Source organism: Indicator indicator, chromosome 9 (genome assembly GCF_027791375.1).
Source record: "Indicator indicator isolate 239-I01 chromosome 9, UM_Iind_1.1, whole genome shotgun sequence".
In the NCBI taxonomy this organism is placed as follows: Eukaryota; Metazoa; Chordata; class Aves; order Piciformes; family Indicatoridae; genus Indicator; species Indicator indicator.
This window is the reverse complement of record NC_072018.1, coordinates 26,365,175-26,379,844: the sequence shown is the minus strand read 5'-3', so window position 1 is coordinate 26,379,844 and position 14,670 is coordinate 26,365,175. Positions and strand designations below refer to the sequence as shown.

The 14,670-nt window shown below is 36.2% G+C and overlaps 1 protein-coding gene across 2 annotated transcripts in view; it reads right to left on the bottom strand.

The window, feature by feature from the left end:
• NBAS (NBAS subunit of NRZ tethering complex) overlaps positions 1-14,670 on the bottom strand; it is a 143,682-nt gene that overhangs the window by 53,927 nt on the left and 75,085 nt on the right. For both annotated transcript variants that reach the window (XM_054383463.1, XM_054383464.1), the window contains exons 41-42: positions 5,297-5,526; positions 527-637 (exon numbers count right to left, since the gene is read on the bottom strand). In XM_054383463.1, coding sequence (XP_054239438.1) covers positions 527-637; positions 5,297-5,526 — 341 coding nt within the window. The remainder of the gene's footprint in view (positions 1-526; positions 638-5,296; positions 5,527-14,670) is intronic.

Sequence of the window (14,670 nt, the reverse complement as noted above, 5' to 3'; positions counted from 1 at the left end):
TGAACTAGGTTACCATGAACTTGTAGGCTAGAAGAGGTTCAAAAAATATTGTTAAAAGAGTGCTCCTATCAAAAACTGAAATTGAGATGAACAAACTAATAACGTGAATGGGAAGCTCCAGTATATCTATTTACTTTCTCTATTATGTAGAGGAGAGATCAAACAATCAAGCTTCAGGACATATTTCAAGGGACTGTAAAAATAACTACAAAGTAAGTTCTTATCAGCAGGGAACACAACGCATGTAAAGCTGTGAAAACCTAGACACTAAAACAAAAGTCCTGGAAAACATAGAAGAATAGTAAGACACACAAGGACTTTTATCCTTACTTGCAACACCTATTTTCATGGCTGGCTACAGAAGAGCCACATGGAAAAAAAACCCCGAAATTCCCAAACTATCATAACACAAGAAATACGAAAACACAAACCAAACTCTACCCCTGATATACTTCAATTTGTCATGGGTTAGCCCATGTTTCTGTGTAATAGAATCGTAGGTGTATTTGCAGGGGAGATGACTTACCCACTGTCAGTGAATAAAAATTCCAGATGGGTCATATAAACTTCCCAAAATGGAACACTGTATCGTTGAGCTAAAGAAATAGCGATCTTGTAGACATTTTCTTCAAGTGTTCTTATAGAGGAGAAACAGAAAAGAAAACAAATAAATGTTACACTAAGCCCCTAGAGACATAACATGAAAACCAACATTTACATTAGAACCGTAATGATTTCTTTTAAAAAAAGTTTCATAAACCAAGAAACTAGAATCAGGGATAAATAGAGATACACAAAGTTTGTCTTCTTGCAGTTGCTTATACTCAGTTCTCCATTTTGGAAAGAAAATAATAGAGGAAAAAAAATAAAAAATGAACTTTAAAAAAAAAAAAAGATAAAACTTCATATTCCAAAGACAGGCACCTAATTTCACACACACTTTTGTTCCCAATGACAGTCCTGCTTAACCTTTCATTTCAATTACAAAGTGACAAAGGACGTAATGTGTTACAGTCAGCATTTATTTGATTTCATTGCAACACCCACAGTGTTTTAGCACAACTGGTACATAGGTCCTCAAAGCTTTTCCTGGAAGTTCACAGACAGAAATACTCCTAGTATTTGCAGACGCTTTTCAACCCAGCAAGCAACGATGTACGTAAAACGGAATGATGATTTTTTTTTTTTTTTAAATATGCAGTAAGAGTCATCTAATCCTTTCGAGGCAGTTCTATTCTGTTTTTCAACATCAAGAAGTACCAGGGCAATACCAGATTGTAAATTCCAGATTAGCAGCCACAGGTTGTGCAGGTTGTCACTCAGTACATGAAAGCAGATACGATTTTACCCAGGAATATGTGCTTTTGCCAAATCACAGCACATGTACACTTATATTCCTTTGCATTCCTCAGAAACCATTTGATGTACCGTCAAGAAGAGGATTACTAGTTAAAGTGAAGGTGAAGTTTGACACAGGAAGTGCACAAGACTGTCTAAGTAGAAAACAACAGGATATTCAGGAAAAGGTACACTGAAGGTTATGTTAATGGAAGTAATATTCTGCAGGCTTATCCTCCTAATCCTCAACATTGATCTCAATACTTTCATTAACTGAAAAAACACCAAACACACCCCTCCCCCCACCCAAACCCAAACCAACAACCCCCCCAATATATTACTTTCCCTGTGTTATCAATTAATATACAGAATACTTTGTGTGACGAAAAAGATGATCTTTACGAATGATCAATAAATTTCTGCTTCAAAAGTAAATACTGCAACAACTTCTGAAATTAACTGAGCAATTCTAAAATCAATAATGGAGCTACTGGAATCAAGTGAACAGCCACAAAGATGATGAGGGGGTTGCAGCATCTCTCTTATGAGGAAAGGCTGACAGAGCTGAGACTCTTGAGCCCAAAGAAAAGAAGGCTCAAGGTGAAATTTTCACTGTATATATTTGAAAGGAGGGTGCAGAGGGAACAGGGCTAGGAACTTTTCAGTGATGCCCAGTGACAGGACCAGAGACAATGGGCACAAACTGAAACACAGGACAGGTGACCTGAACACCATTAAATACTTTCACACTATGAGGGTGACTGGTATAGGTTGCCCAGAAAGACTATGGAGCCTCCATCTTTGGAGATATTCAAAAGGTGCCTAGACACGATCCTCCATAACTGGCTTTAGATGGCCCAGCTTGAGCAGAGGAATTGGGTAAGATGATTTCCAGAGTTCCCTTCCAACCTCAACCATTCTGTGACACCATGATTCAGTGAAAGATGATAATGTGAATGCTTTAGTCACATAATAACTCTGTCAATCACACAAACCAAGAGTGGTTCTGAGAGAGTGAGATCCATTGCCCCCAGCACTTTCAAACTTTACTAAAATTCTTTCTGCCTTAAGAGTGTATACAGATGCAAAGTAAGGCAACATTGGTCTAAGGAAGTGATAGCGTAGAAATGAAGAACAGTACCATGCTATTAATTTTCAAGACAACACTGACAAGGCAGGAACAAGTAGCTGGTACAGAATGAAAAGCTGCAAAACTGGCAATTACCTTGTAAAGGACCTTTTAACTTCTCTTTTATACACTCCTCATGCCCAGCGCTAACTGCCTGTCTCTGAGACTAAGGACTCCCAGGGAAATTCCCACTGAAGGCTCTGGTGCAGGCACAATTTGCATATACTTCCTGTGTGTTGTTCACCAAGACTAGTGTAAAAACAAAGCCAGAAGCAGTTATGTGGATGGCTCTTCGCCACTCTGCCTGTGGACTGGAACACACTTCTGACAAAAAATGTGCCTGTGGAAGATTCAAAGTATGCCTTTGCAGTAGTGTTTAGTTTGGATTTTGCCATCTTCAAGCTCATACGAATAAACATTTGGCAGCTCAGAACAGGGATTTGTTTGTTTTTGTGGGTTTTGTCGTTGTTGGTTGGTTGGGGGTTTTTTGGAGTTTTTTGTTGTTGTTATTTTTAAATCTTTTTCTCTGAAACCTCTGTTCTATCACATGCATGCGTTTGCTCACAATCAGTGTCTTCAACATCTTCTGTTGATACCAATCAGCTACAAAGCATTAGAAGCACCTCTGGATTCAATCATAATAAGGCAACATGAGATCCACTTTGTCAGTTGCTCATTCTCACAAAATGCTTTTCAAAAAATATCCAACTTGGAGAAGAGAAATGAAGATTTAAGCCAAGAAATTTTAGTTACTTCTCATGTTTGAAGCAGGAAAATGAGATGGAGGGCTAAGGTTGTTTAAGTTCTGCAGCAGCAATGCATCAGGGAGAAACGGCTGTTCCTACATTGGCAATAGAGCAGAGCAGTACAGCAGCAGCATAGACAACAGTTCAGAAGTTAATGTCGCTAATAAGAGCTCAAATACATTTGAAGCAGGTTCATACAGGACCTTCTGGATTAGTCTTCTGGAAAGGGACACAGCTCATATGTTCCAAAATTATTCTGACAACTCAGTAACCAACAGGCTAAATTATTAAATCTACATTGCCAGATAATTGCACCATTTTTCTAAAACTCTAATTATTTCAGATTGGTAACATAAGACAAGGAAGAAAATTGTCTGTCTTGATCTAGTTTCCCTAATTCCTTTCCTGATACATTCCGGCTCTATTTTGCCCAAAACTTCTTGAGAACTAACCTTAATTAAGCCTGTGAGGCACCCATTTTTAAAAATATAGGATAGATAATGTAAAATAAGCCTTGATGACACAAGACTGATGACATAGGTTGGATATGGAAGGTAAAATTGATAACTATTTATTATGTATGCAAATTGCTCATTCCAGTATAAAGCTGTTTTGTAAATAAGATGTCATCACTTCCAGGTGTTGCTCCTGTGAACAGCACTTCATAACAGATTTTAAACATGAGGCACTTAATGATAATTCAAAAATAAGAAAAAAAAAGCTACACAATTACATTGAATTTGCACATTGTTTTCATTAGAAAATGCAAATTAAGAGTCAACTGAGAAAATAAAAGCAAGGAAGCTGCAAGCTGAACAAGTTATTAATTGGATCTTTGTGACTGCCTAATATAGAATTTCCACTCTCATCTACATGCTGTGAAGCCTTATTTTTACTAACCCTTTCAAACTGGGTTTCTACTTACTGTAAGGATTTTTTTCTTCATATTTACTTTAATTTTACCAAAGACAGTATCTAAAGGACTCTTGAATGAGAATGCAAAAAGAACATTCATCCAAAATATATATCTGTAATAACAGAAGGATTTTGGTATTGGAAGTTACTGTAGATAATCATTAGGATGTAACATTCACATAGTGACCTACTACTAATATATGTGCTCAATGAATAGTATATACAAACAGGTAACTCCAATGGAAACATTAAAGGATGCTTACAAGCTACTTTTATGAATGCAATGCCAACATCTATACAGGCATATTTTATAGATTCAGTGCAGCAGCTTAGAGTTCAAAACCTGAGAATATACTACTATTCTTATTCAGCATTTCATATCCGTGTCTTTTTTTTTCCACTAACAAATTTCTATTGGAATTATAGTTAAGAAGTAGCAACATAGGTAGAAGATTGTAAATATATAATATGCTCCTCAGAAGTTTAATGTACAGAGCAGTTTAAACTTAGGTTAAAAATGTTATCAGCTGTTCAACTGTGATTGCTTTCAAAACAGAGTGTTCAATTACATTAATTATTTGTTCACAGCCTTAAGTACCTTCTTGCAGATGTTAATTAAAGGTAGTTTTAAAATGAAAAGACAGTACTATCCCTTATCTTTCTTTTTCTGTTTTCTGTTCTGGATAACTGAAAGGTGAGACAAAAGCATTTTAAATATCAGAACAATTGCAGTGAAGGCTACAGTTCTTCCAAATGACTACAAGGGAAAAGATATATTGTAATATGCAATGGCTTTAACTGAATTATTAAAAATAAATACAGCTTATGAAACTTTCCCCCCCCCCTACTATAGTTTACTGCAGTCTTTGATGCTTGGGTATATCCTAAAAGATTGCTAGAGCAGGTTTATTACAGGAGATGAAGAGGAGAACAAACCTCCAACTATGCTCTGATTTCATTCATTCCTGATTAGCTTTAATATTAGCAGCTAATAAAAAAAGTGGAGTAGAAAAGACCCAAACTGTAGCAGTTTGGTGCAAATATCCACAGTAACTGGCAACTTACCCTTTCTAAAGGTCAGCACTACTTTCAATTTACTTCCTTAATTTAAAGCTCAAAGTAATTCCATCTTAAAATAAAGCAAATAAACACAGCAGACATGACTTACTCTGCAAGTCCTAGTATTGTTTCTCTTTTGTATTGTCCATCTGCTGTAAACCTCTGTACATCCACTCCTTTGCCAAGTCCTTGCAGAATCTGAGCTTGAGTGAAATCCAGTAGTCGTTCATTATAGTAATGCAGCTGATTTATCAAAGTTGTGATTTCTTCAGGCCAGTCTGTGCAGTCATATTGAGAAACATGTTCTGTGACCATCTGAATCAACTCTTTTGGATCAGCCTGTGAAAATAATTTTGGACAACATTTTGGAAAAAGGCCTGTGAATTTCTACCACGCACACACAAAATTGTAATTGAATCTTTTCTTCATTTCTTCATCTCTTTCAATTTCAGAAGAGTTTTATGTAGAAGAGAATTCAGAATTTTCTGTAAGGGCTATTTATCATGATGTTAAAATTTATCCTGATGTTAAAATGTAGATTATTCCATATGCTACAAAAATTCAGACAAACTTACCTATCCAAATTAATAGTAATAAGTTCTTCACTATGACTGAATTTATTTGTTTTTAAACTTCTCACTTTTATTAATATTCAAATAGGCAAGTAATTGGTAAAACACTTAAACGAATCAAAGAAATCTTACCAGTTTCTCCTCAACTGCAAACACTATGAATTCCTGGTTTAGAGTAAACTATCTCAAACATACAAATGGAAGCAGGGGGAGGGGAGTTGTTACTACACTTTTCATACACTTCTATTATACAGAATTGATAAAAGGAATAGCTTACCTTTTTACGTGTTGAGCGCTGATACATTCAAACAACAGGAAATGTTGAAAAATCTGCAAATTATAAGAGGCACTGCCTACACCCTGAAGTCTTCATAGAATCCTAGAATTGTTTTGGTTGGAAAAGACCTTTAAGATGATTAAGTCCAACCATTATCTAAGTCTACCAAGTCTGGTGCTAAACCATGCTTCCTCAGCAACACATCTCTGTGTCCTCATCCCCTCCCTGGAGACACCATTCCAGTGTTTGAGAACCCCTACAGTGAAGAAGTTACTTCCAGTATCTAATCTGAATCTATCCCAGTGCAACTTGAGGCCATTTCCTCTCATCACTTGTTATAAGGGAGAAGACACCACCACCACCTTGATACAAGGTGAGGGAAGGCTGAGGTCTGCCCTCAGCCTCCTTTTCTCCAGACTAAACAACCTTAGTTCTCTCAGCTGCCCCTCATAAAACCTGTTCTCCAGACCCTTCAGTACTTTCACTGCCCTTCTCTGGACCTGCTCTAGCGCCTCAATGTCTGAAATGTGTGGCCTCACCAGTGTTGAGTAAAGGCTGACAAAACTTTCAAGTCCTGTTTGTCACACTCCCTGATCCATTTGAATCTACCTCTGTGAGATACATAGTCAGCACACACAATAATTTGATTTCTCTCTTCCCTGAGGAACAAGGCCACCAGCAGCACAGTGTCATATGAAAGCAGGGTGAATTCTGTATAGTGCCCACTGAGGAAGAGTCAAAAGAGCCATGAAAAAAATACCTGGAGATGCCAACTGTAATTTAAATATTTTCTAAAACAAACAGCTGAAGTAACTGCTGTGATCCCAAAAATGTTGAGTGTACCGGACAAACATACTTTGTTTTTATTACAGAAGGTTCTGTTAAATTAGAAGCTAAATTTATGAGCATTATCTATAGTACACAGCAGGGTAATACATGCACCAAATGTTTGAACTTTGAGACATGCTTGACTTGCTCTTCATTCTAAATTTATTTTCTTCTTTTCTTTCTTTTTTTTTCCCATTTTTTGTCTTTTCAAGTCTTAGCTGACAGGCTACTCACCAAGTCAGAAGAAATGCCACAGGCCATCCTTTTTCCTCTCCACATGACATTTTTCTGAAGCCCTTTAAACATTGCAAACTCATTGATTTTATAAACAACATCAGTAGTTCTTTCAAGGTTGCTTAGGAGATTGGTAACAGAATAATAAAACTTCAGAAAAAATATAGGCAAGCAGAGCAGTGCCTCTATAAGACAATTTTATCAGCTGGAAACCAATTCAAAGCTTATTATGTACCCTGGTACCTCATTTCAGGTGATACACTTGAAAACAGAGCATGGAGACAGGGAAAGTCAGAGCAAGATGAGGAAACCTGTTAACATAATTGCTTAAATTCTCTGTACAGTCCACTGAGAAAGGCAGGTCCTACCAACAACCTAGAAGGGTAAATTTGCTCTCTTTTGCAAGGCTTCCCCTCCCTCCATTAAGAAGACTATAACCCAGTATCAGTGCTCTTCTTTCAGTGCACAGCCCACCAGATTCTTCATAGAGTACAGAAAGATGACCTGGCCAGGGACATCAAAGGCATTCTACATGTATTTCAATGATAATAGAAAGACTACAGAGGAGGTGGACCCTTTCTAGAAGGAAACAGGGGACCTGGACACACAGAATAATTAAAAGGCTGAGGTACTAAACTTTGCTTCAGTCTTAACTATTAAGAACTAAAAAAACTGCCCACTCTAAGCGAAGATCAGGATCAAGACCACCTAAAGAATGTGAAGGTGCACAAGTCCATGAGACCTGGTAAGATCCATCTGCAGGTCCTGAGGGAACTGGCAGATGAAGTTGCCAAGATGCAATTTGAAAAGTCAATCTGATGAAGCTGCCACTAACTGGAAAAGGTAAAATAATCCTCATCTTCAAAAGGAGTAAAAGGAAGATCCTGGGAACTACAAGCAGTCAGTCTCCCCTCTGAGCCCGACCACACCATGGAGCAAATTCTCCCGGAACCTCTGCTAAGGCATAAGAGAAACAAAGACAGAAACAGTGGCAGCCAGCATGGCTTCACCACGGGCAAATCACACCTGACAAATATGGCAGCCTTATAGGATGGGGTAACAGCACTGACTGACAACAGAAGAGCAACTGATGTCATCTACCTGGACTTATGCAAAGAATTTGACACTGTCCTCCATGACATCCTGGTCCCTAAATTGTAAAGACATAGATTTCATGGGTGGACCAACTGGGGAATAAGGAATTGTCTTGATGATCACACTCTAAGAGTGATGGTCAATGCCTCAATGTCTAAGTGGAGACAAGTGACAAGTGGTGTTCCAAAAGGTTCAGTACCAGTGATCTTTAACATCTGTGTCAGTAACATGGGTAGTGGAATTAAGTGCATCCTCAGCACTAGATGGAACTAGATGATCTCTAAGGTGCCTTCCAACCCAGATCATTCTATGATTCTATGAATTTTGAACAGAATTTCAAATATGCCAGAACTCTTCCTCAAGAAATGGCTTCTGAAGATTAAAAGATAGAATTTTTAATAAGTTTCTCAAAAAATGCACGATTTTTATACCCAAGGCAGAAGTAAACTTACATATGCAAAACAAGAACATAAAATAATATCAATTAGTGAGACAGGTCGATTAAAGTAATCTTATATTTGGTCCACTGTTGCCTTCAATGCATTAGGCAATCATCACCTTTAAATGGGGAATTCATTTAAAAAAAACAAAACTGCCACTTCCAATCATAACATTCTGATCAAGCTGTCACTCTCTCAAATGACATCTATCACTAGTGCCAACCTTTAATCCCTATTTATTACATTCCCTAAAAATAGCTGTGTGCTGCCTCCTTATACGTCAAAGGAACACCTTAAGGTAGTCTACTCAGCTTAACCATTTTCCTGCTAATGTTTTTGCGAAATAATGCCTACAAAGATGAAGTAAGTATACAGTTCCACCAGAGGTGCTGTCTATCAAACTGCTCAGTACTGTTCCAAAGTTTTTCTTATCTGAATCATTCTTGTATCTTGTTTCACTACCAGGTTATGTCACAAATAAAATTAAAAATATGGATTAAGGATCACTGTGAGAGAAAGTAGTACCACAAAAATAATAACAATGATAAACTGTTAAAAATAATAACAATGTTGTTACAAGGAGGGAAAGAGAAGGAATTGGAAGATAATGTGATACATGTGTTGTTTAAAGTATTGGTATGCTCCTTGGACACATGAATGAGGAAAAAGACAAAAGTCAGACTGATGTTTGTCACCAAAGTAACTAATTCCCACTACTAGGTTCTTTTCTGGGTTTTGAACTTCTGAACTATGTTATAAAAGGGAAGGCTCTGAAAAATATAATAAAAATTACTTAAAGGATTTAAGAAACATACCTAATAGTAATACACAAGTAATGTCTTTGGAAGTAATGTCTTAGGGCCTATTGAGAATAATAATAGAATCATAGCCTGTATGAATACCCATGTATATGTATCCATCCATGCATATGTGAATAATAATAGAATCATAGCCTGTATGAATACCCATGTATATGTATCCATCCATGCATATGTGAGGCTTAAAGTGCATCAATTTAGGAGATAAAAGTGTAAGAACTGATTGATAGGTGGCAAATTAAAATATAAAAATTCAGATTAAAGAAAATACGAAAGTTGTTTTTTTTCTGTTTCAGGAAGTTGCCACGGACTATGTTGAACTCTTTGCTACCAAAAAATCTTTCAATCAAGTGTTGCTTTATCACTTACAAGACCTATGCTCCAAACTATTGGAGCGTGTCAAATCAAAAATTAGCTTAGAGGAATCCCACAGCCCGCTTCATGCAAAAGCCTATAATGATAGTTGATGTAAAACCACTGTTTGTTTGTTTTTTAAATCTATGAAAAACAAATTTTCCCAAGTTGCAGTTGCTTGCAAAACTCATTTACTGGAATGACACACAGTTTTCCTTCTCTCAGATTTGTCATCCTTCTATACATTTAAATGTTTATGTTTTTTTTATTTTCTTTTTAAATAACAGTGCTGCTTGCTAAGTAATTATTAGGCATTCAGTACAAGCTCAATGAAAAAAATACATAAAGAGCTGCAGCATTTGGTATCAGGCTGTGCAGAAATTGTATTTCATCTTTATAAGTATTCATTCTTAACATCTTCACATTTTTAAAAATACATTTTTTTTAAGAGATGAGCACAAGTATTTATACATCCATTACTTAGTTCAATGAGACACCATATTTGTTCCGGCAAACACTAATACAGAAAGATCATTATAGTGCTATTGCCAGTATTTGAAAAAGTCTTTCAAGTTTTTAATTGAAAAGACCTTAATAACTAGCTAGTAACAGTAGCTGGCAACAAAGAAAAACAACAAAATCAGTAAAGGCTGACCCTTACTGCAGCACTCATAAGATTTACAAATTGTATGACCTTATTAAAATTGTAACACACACTTTAAAAAAAATATCTCTAAATCGTTTTGAACACAAATGAACTTTGACAGGTAAGAACAGTAAGAAGTCATATTCAACTTGTTCTCTTTCTAATGTTATCTGTCAAAAAACTCCACCAAAACGCCTCAAACTATTATTACACTAATTATCTCTGTTGCTTTTTCAGAGTCTCTCAGAAAGTTAGAAATTATGCCTTGCTATGCAACTCTTTGTTTTGCCAGATAAATCTCCAGTGCTTCTAGGCAGACATTTGAATATAGCTTTCCTTTCCAGATTATTCAGGAAGTATCAACACAGCAGCAAACACAGGGTAAATTTCCAGAGAAGCCACAAGCACTGACCAGAATGCATTACACTCTTAACTCATGAGTCTCCCTAGCTTTGCCAAGGGAAATCCCTTGTGAGCTGCCCACCAAAGCATTTTACTCATCTACTGGACTAGCACTATGTTTTCTGCTGTAACACTGCTGTCTTGATAACAGTGAAATGATTTTGCTTGGGAATTAAGAAAAATTAAGAGAGAAAAGAAAAAAGCATCTGTCACTTCATGTTACTATACATATTTCATTCAGCACAGATCAGGATAAGTTACTGTCAATATTGCACCACCAGCAATTACCAGTAAGCCTCAAGTGGCGATCAGGGTGCACCTGACTAGATGTTTTAAAGTAGCATTTCTTTTTGACCATCCTTTGGGATTCACAGTGGTGAAGCCCTCGAATCTATATGCCACTGTGATATTTTGAGATTTTGATCTTGGAATTCTTTACCCTGATGCCTAAAATATTTTTTTTTTTTTTGGCACATTGCTGCTTCTGAGTCAATTTTTCTCTTGTTCCTCTCCTGCTCAGGAAGTGGCAGCAATTTTAGAGCCATGGTAAGAGAGATAAATGATACAGAGCTCTCCTGCAAAAATGTCATTGAAATAATATTAGGTCATTTTAAGGTTATTTAGCTGCTTCTTTTAAGAATTTTTCCAACTGTACTAAAAAGGAATATTAACCTTGTTTTTATGTAACTGATCTTCAGACTGTAATACAGAAATGACTAAGAAAACTGATGGGAAAATCTACTCACATCATCAAGGATTTGCTCATAATCATCTCAAATACGTAACTGTTGTTGTAGACCTTTCTAGACTGAAGTTGAAAAGCATTTCCATCACCTTTTGAACTCTAATCTTTTGGTAGTCACCAGAAGCTGCAACTGTAGTGAGCCACAAGAATCCAAAAGGCAAGGCAGAGGACATGTTGCGCTCAGATTTTTGTAACACCAGATTTGTTTTAAATCATTTTCAGGGATCCTAGGAGGAGAGCATGCTACAGAGGAAGATACATACTTAATGGCTAGCAAAAGTAGATGACAGCACAGTAGCAAAACAAGAGACATCAGGGTGTAAATTTCCTGTTGCAGGAACAGTTCACTTTGATCCCTATCCAGCCTCTAGTGTTTGCCTATCTCAAGCACTTCTGTGGGAACCAAACCACACTTCTGGAAAGCACTTACATTTCAGGGAGAACTCTTCCTAATCCTTGCAGCAACTGCCACAATCCATGTAGCAAGAGATTCAATGTACTATAAATTTGATGAAGGGGGAGGCAAGAAAAAAGAATGAAGAGAAGTACACATAGGCAATACTTTTCCTCACATACCAAAGCAGGAAAAAAAATATTTACAGGAGAGGAATAGGACACTACAGAAGTAAAATCTATCCCTCCATAGGACAGTTTCTCATTAATTAAATCAATGACACTTGTCCTCAACTGCATCTGTGGTCATGCTGTGAGTCAAGAGTACCTTAACTTAGACACAGCACCATTATGAATTTGGGATGGCCTACTTTCAGATCGCATCTATCTCATGTGCTCAAAGCAAAAAATAAAGTGTGTGGCTGAGATGGAAGACCAGAACGTCTTAGACATATCTTTACTGTCACATCATTCAAGTGCAAGGATGCCTCAACACTTTGTCCTTCCACTGCTGCAGCTACATATAGATGGGTGACAACAGTGATTTGTTCAGGATAAGCTTTCACAACCATTTTTTAAATGGATACAGGAATCAGCAAATCCCATCACTCACCAGTGAAACCACACCAAGACAACATATAAAAGGTATTTTAGTAGATACCCTTATAAGCTATAAGATGCATCAGAATAAAGTTGCACAAATTAGCCACAACAAAAGGAGTCAAAATGAGCTAATAATCTGCCATTATTAACCCTATAGGTAGATCTTATACATTCAGATAACATTAAAACAATTTCCTATTTCAGATTTATAATCTTCAATAATTCACTAGAAGTTTTTGTAACATACTCTAATGTCTTAGGTATATTTAATTACAATTATTTTAAAGCCTGTTCATACTCTTGCCTGTTTAGAAGTTTACAGCTAGTACTAACTTTAAATGATTATTTGAATTCCAAGGAAATCAGCATAAAGCAAATATGTACAAATTCTTGACAAAAAAACCCCACCCAAAACCAAAAGAGTTGGTGAAGAGAAGCACAAAAACACAGGAAAATACCTGCAATTTCAGTGAAATTGTAACTAATTAGGCTTATTTCCAAAGTCCTGCTTTCTTCCATTATTAGACAAGAAGGACATACAATAACAATTCACATTGCGAATATATGATCATAAATAACAAATCTGTTTTGTTGCTTTATGAAGAGAAATACACTGTGAATAAAAACTCTACAAAAGCCTGGAAGATTATAATATTTCGAAACTAAGGCCTACAAAGAACAAACTACCTCTTATGTTGGGGCGGTGTTTTGGAGTTTGTTTCTTTTTCATTTCTTTTGGGTTTGTTTGGGTTTTGCCTTTTTGAGTTTTTTTAAATAGTAGGAATGTTGTATGTTTTTAAAGATCAGTGCTGAGACATAATATTTGAGAACTGAAACACTGGAAATAGGAAAGCAGCATATGTCACTACCACTTCAAGACCATTATGTTAGAAAGTAAGTGAATCTTACAATGATAAAATGTTGCCCAAAATGCCGGTGTGATTAAAGATGTGACCTAAGTGGAATCCCAGGGATATTTTCTGCCAACAAAGCCACTAGAAGAGATTCAATTGGAAAGGAGTGAGAGTTTAGCTATTAGCTTTGAATTAGGAATGAGATGTTGCTAGCACACAACCTTAAAATAATATTACCTGCTGTTCTCATTTCTGCTTCAGAAATTAGACAAAAAATGTTATTAGAATTGGGCTAAGCAGTGTACAGCATCTATTCTACAAAACCATTCTGTATTTGAAAAGGTACCATAATCACTACCTACAATTAGCAGCATACTCAAAACTGGGGTGAAAATGCAGTTAATAAATTTTATTTCAGCTATACATTTTGTTTTAAGGTCAAACAGTCACCCACAAAATTAAATCATATAGTCATCCAGGATGTCTGCAAGTATTTATAGACTACTGAATGTTAATATATTCATGTTAGTGTAGAAATTGCCTTGAATTTTGACTGAAGATATTTTTAGGTAGATTCCTAAAAGATGAAACTTGGTTATAAAAGTGACACTCAATCTTTTAATAGCCAGCAGCAGATGAAACAATGACAACAAAGTGACTTTAAGCCTAAATAAAACCACCAAGTGTAAGTCAAATCAACATAGCTACCAATACAGAAGTCAGCACTGCCGCAGCAAAAAAAAATTTGAAAAAACCTGCTATTAAGTAATAAAACAAAAATAATTTGAGAAGTTGTCCATGAGTTGAACAATCTGCTCTAGTACTCTGTTTTAAATACTTTTCTGCTTTGTTTTTAATCAGCTAATCTAGCATGAATGAGAAAATTATTCATCCCTAGAGAAAATATTTCCATATCTTGTGTTCTATTAACACACTGTCTCTTATGGAGTAAGATATTGACAAGTCAGGTTTAGGCAGAAAAATCTCAATTTCACCTGACAGCTATTTTAATGATACCAACATACGATAAGTAAAAGGTTAAAATGTCAACTGAAAGAATGCCTCTGAAAAAAGACAATTACTACATAGCTTTGAGTGAAGTGCCTACCAAATTAATTTCCCATTTGCAGTCATCACTGCTGTCAGTAAATAATGTTGCAGTTTAGGTAATTACCCTAACCTTCTATTTATCTCCGTTTTCACTTTTAGAATAGGTCTTTAA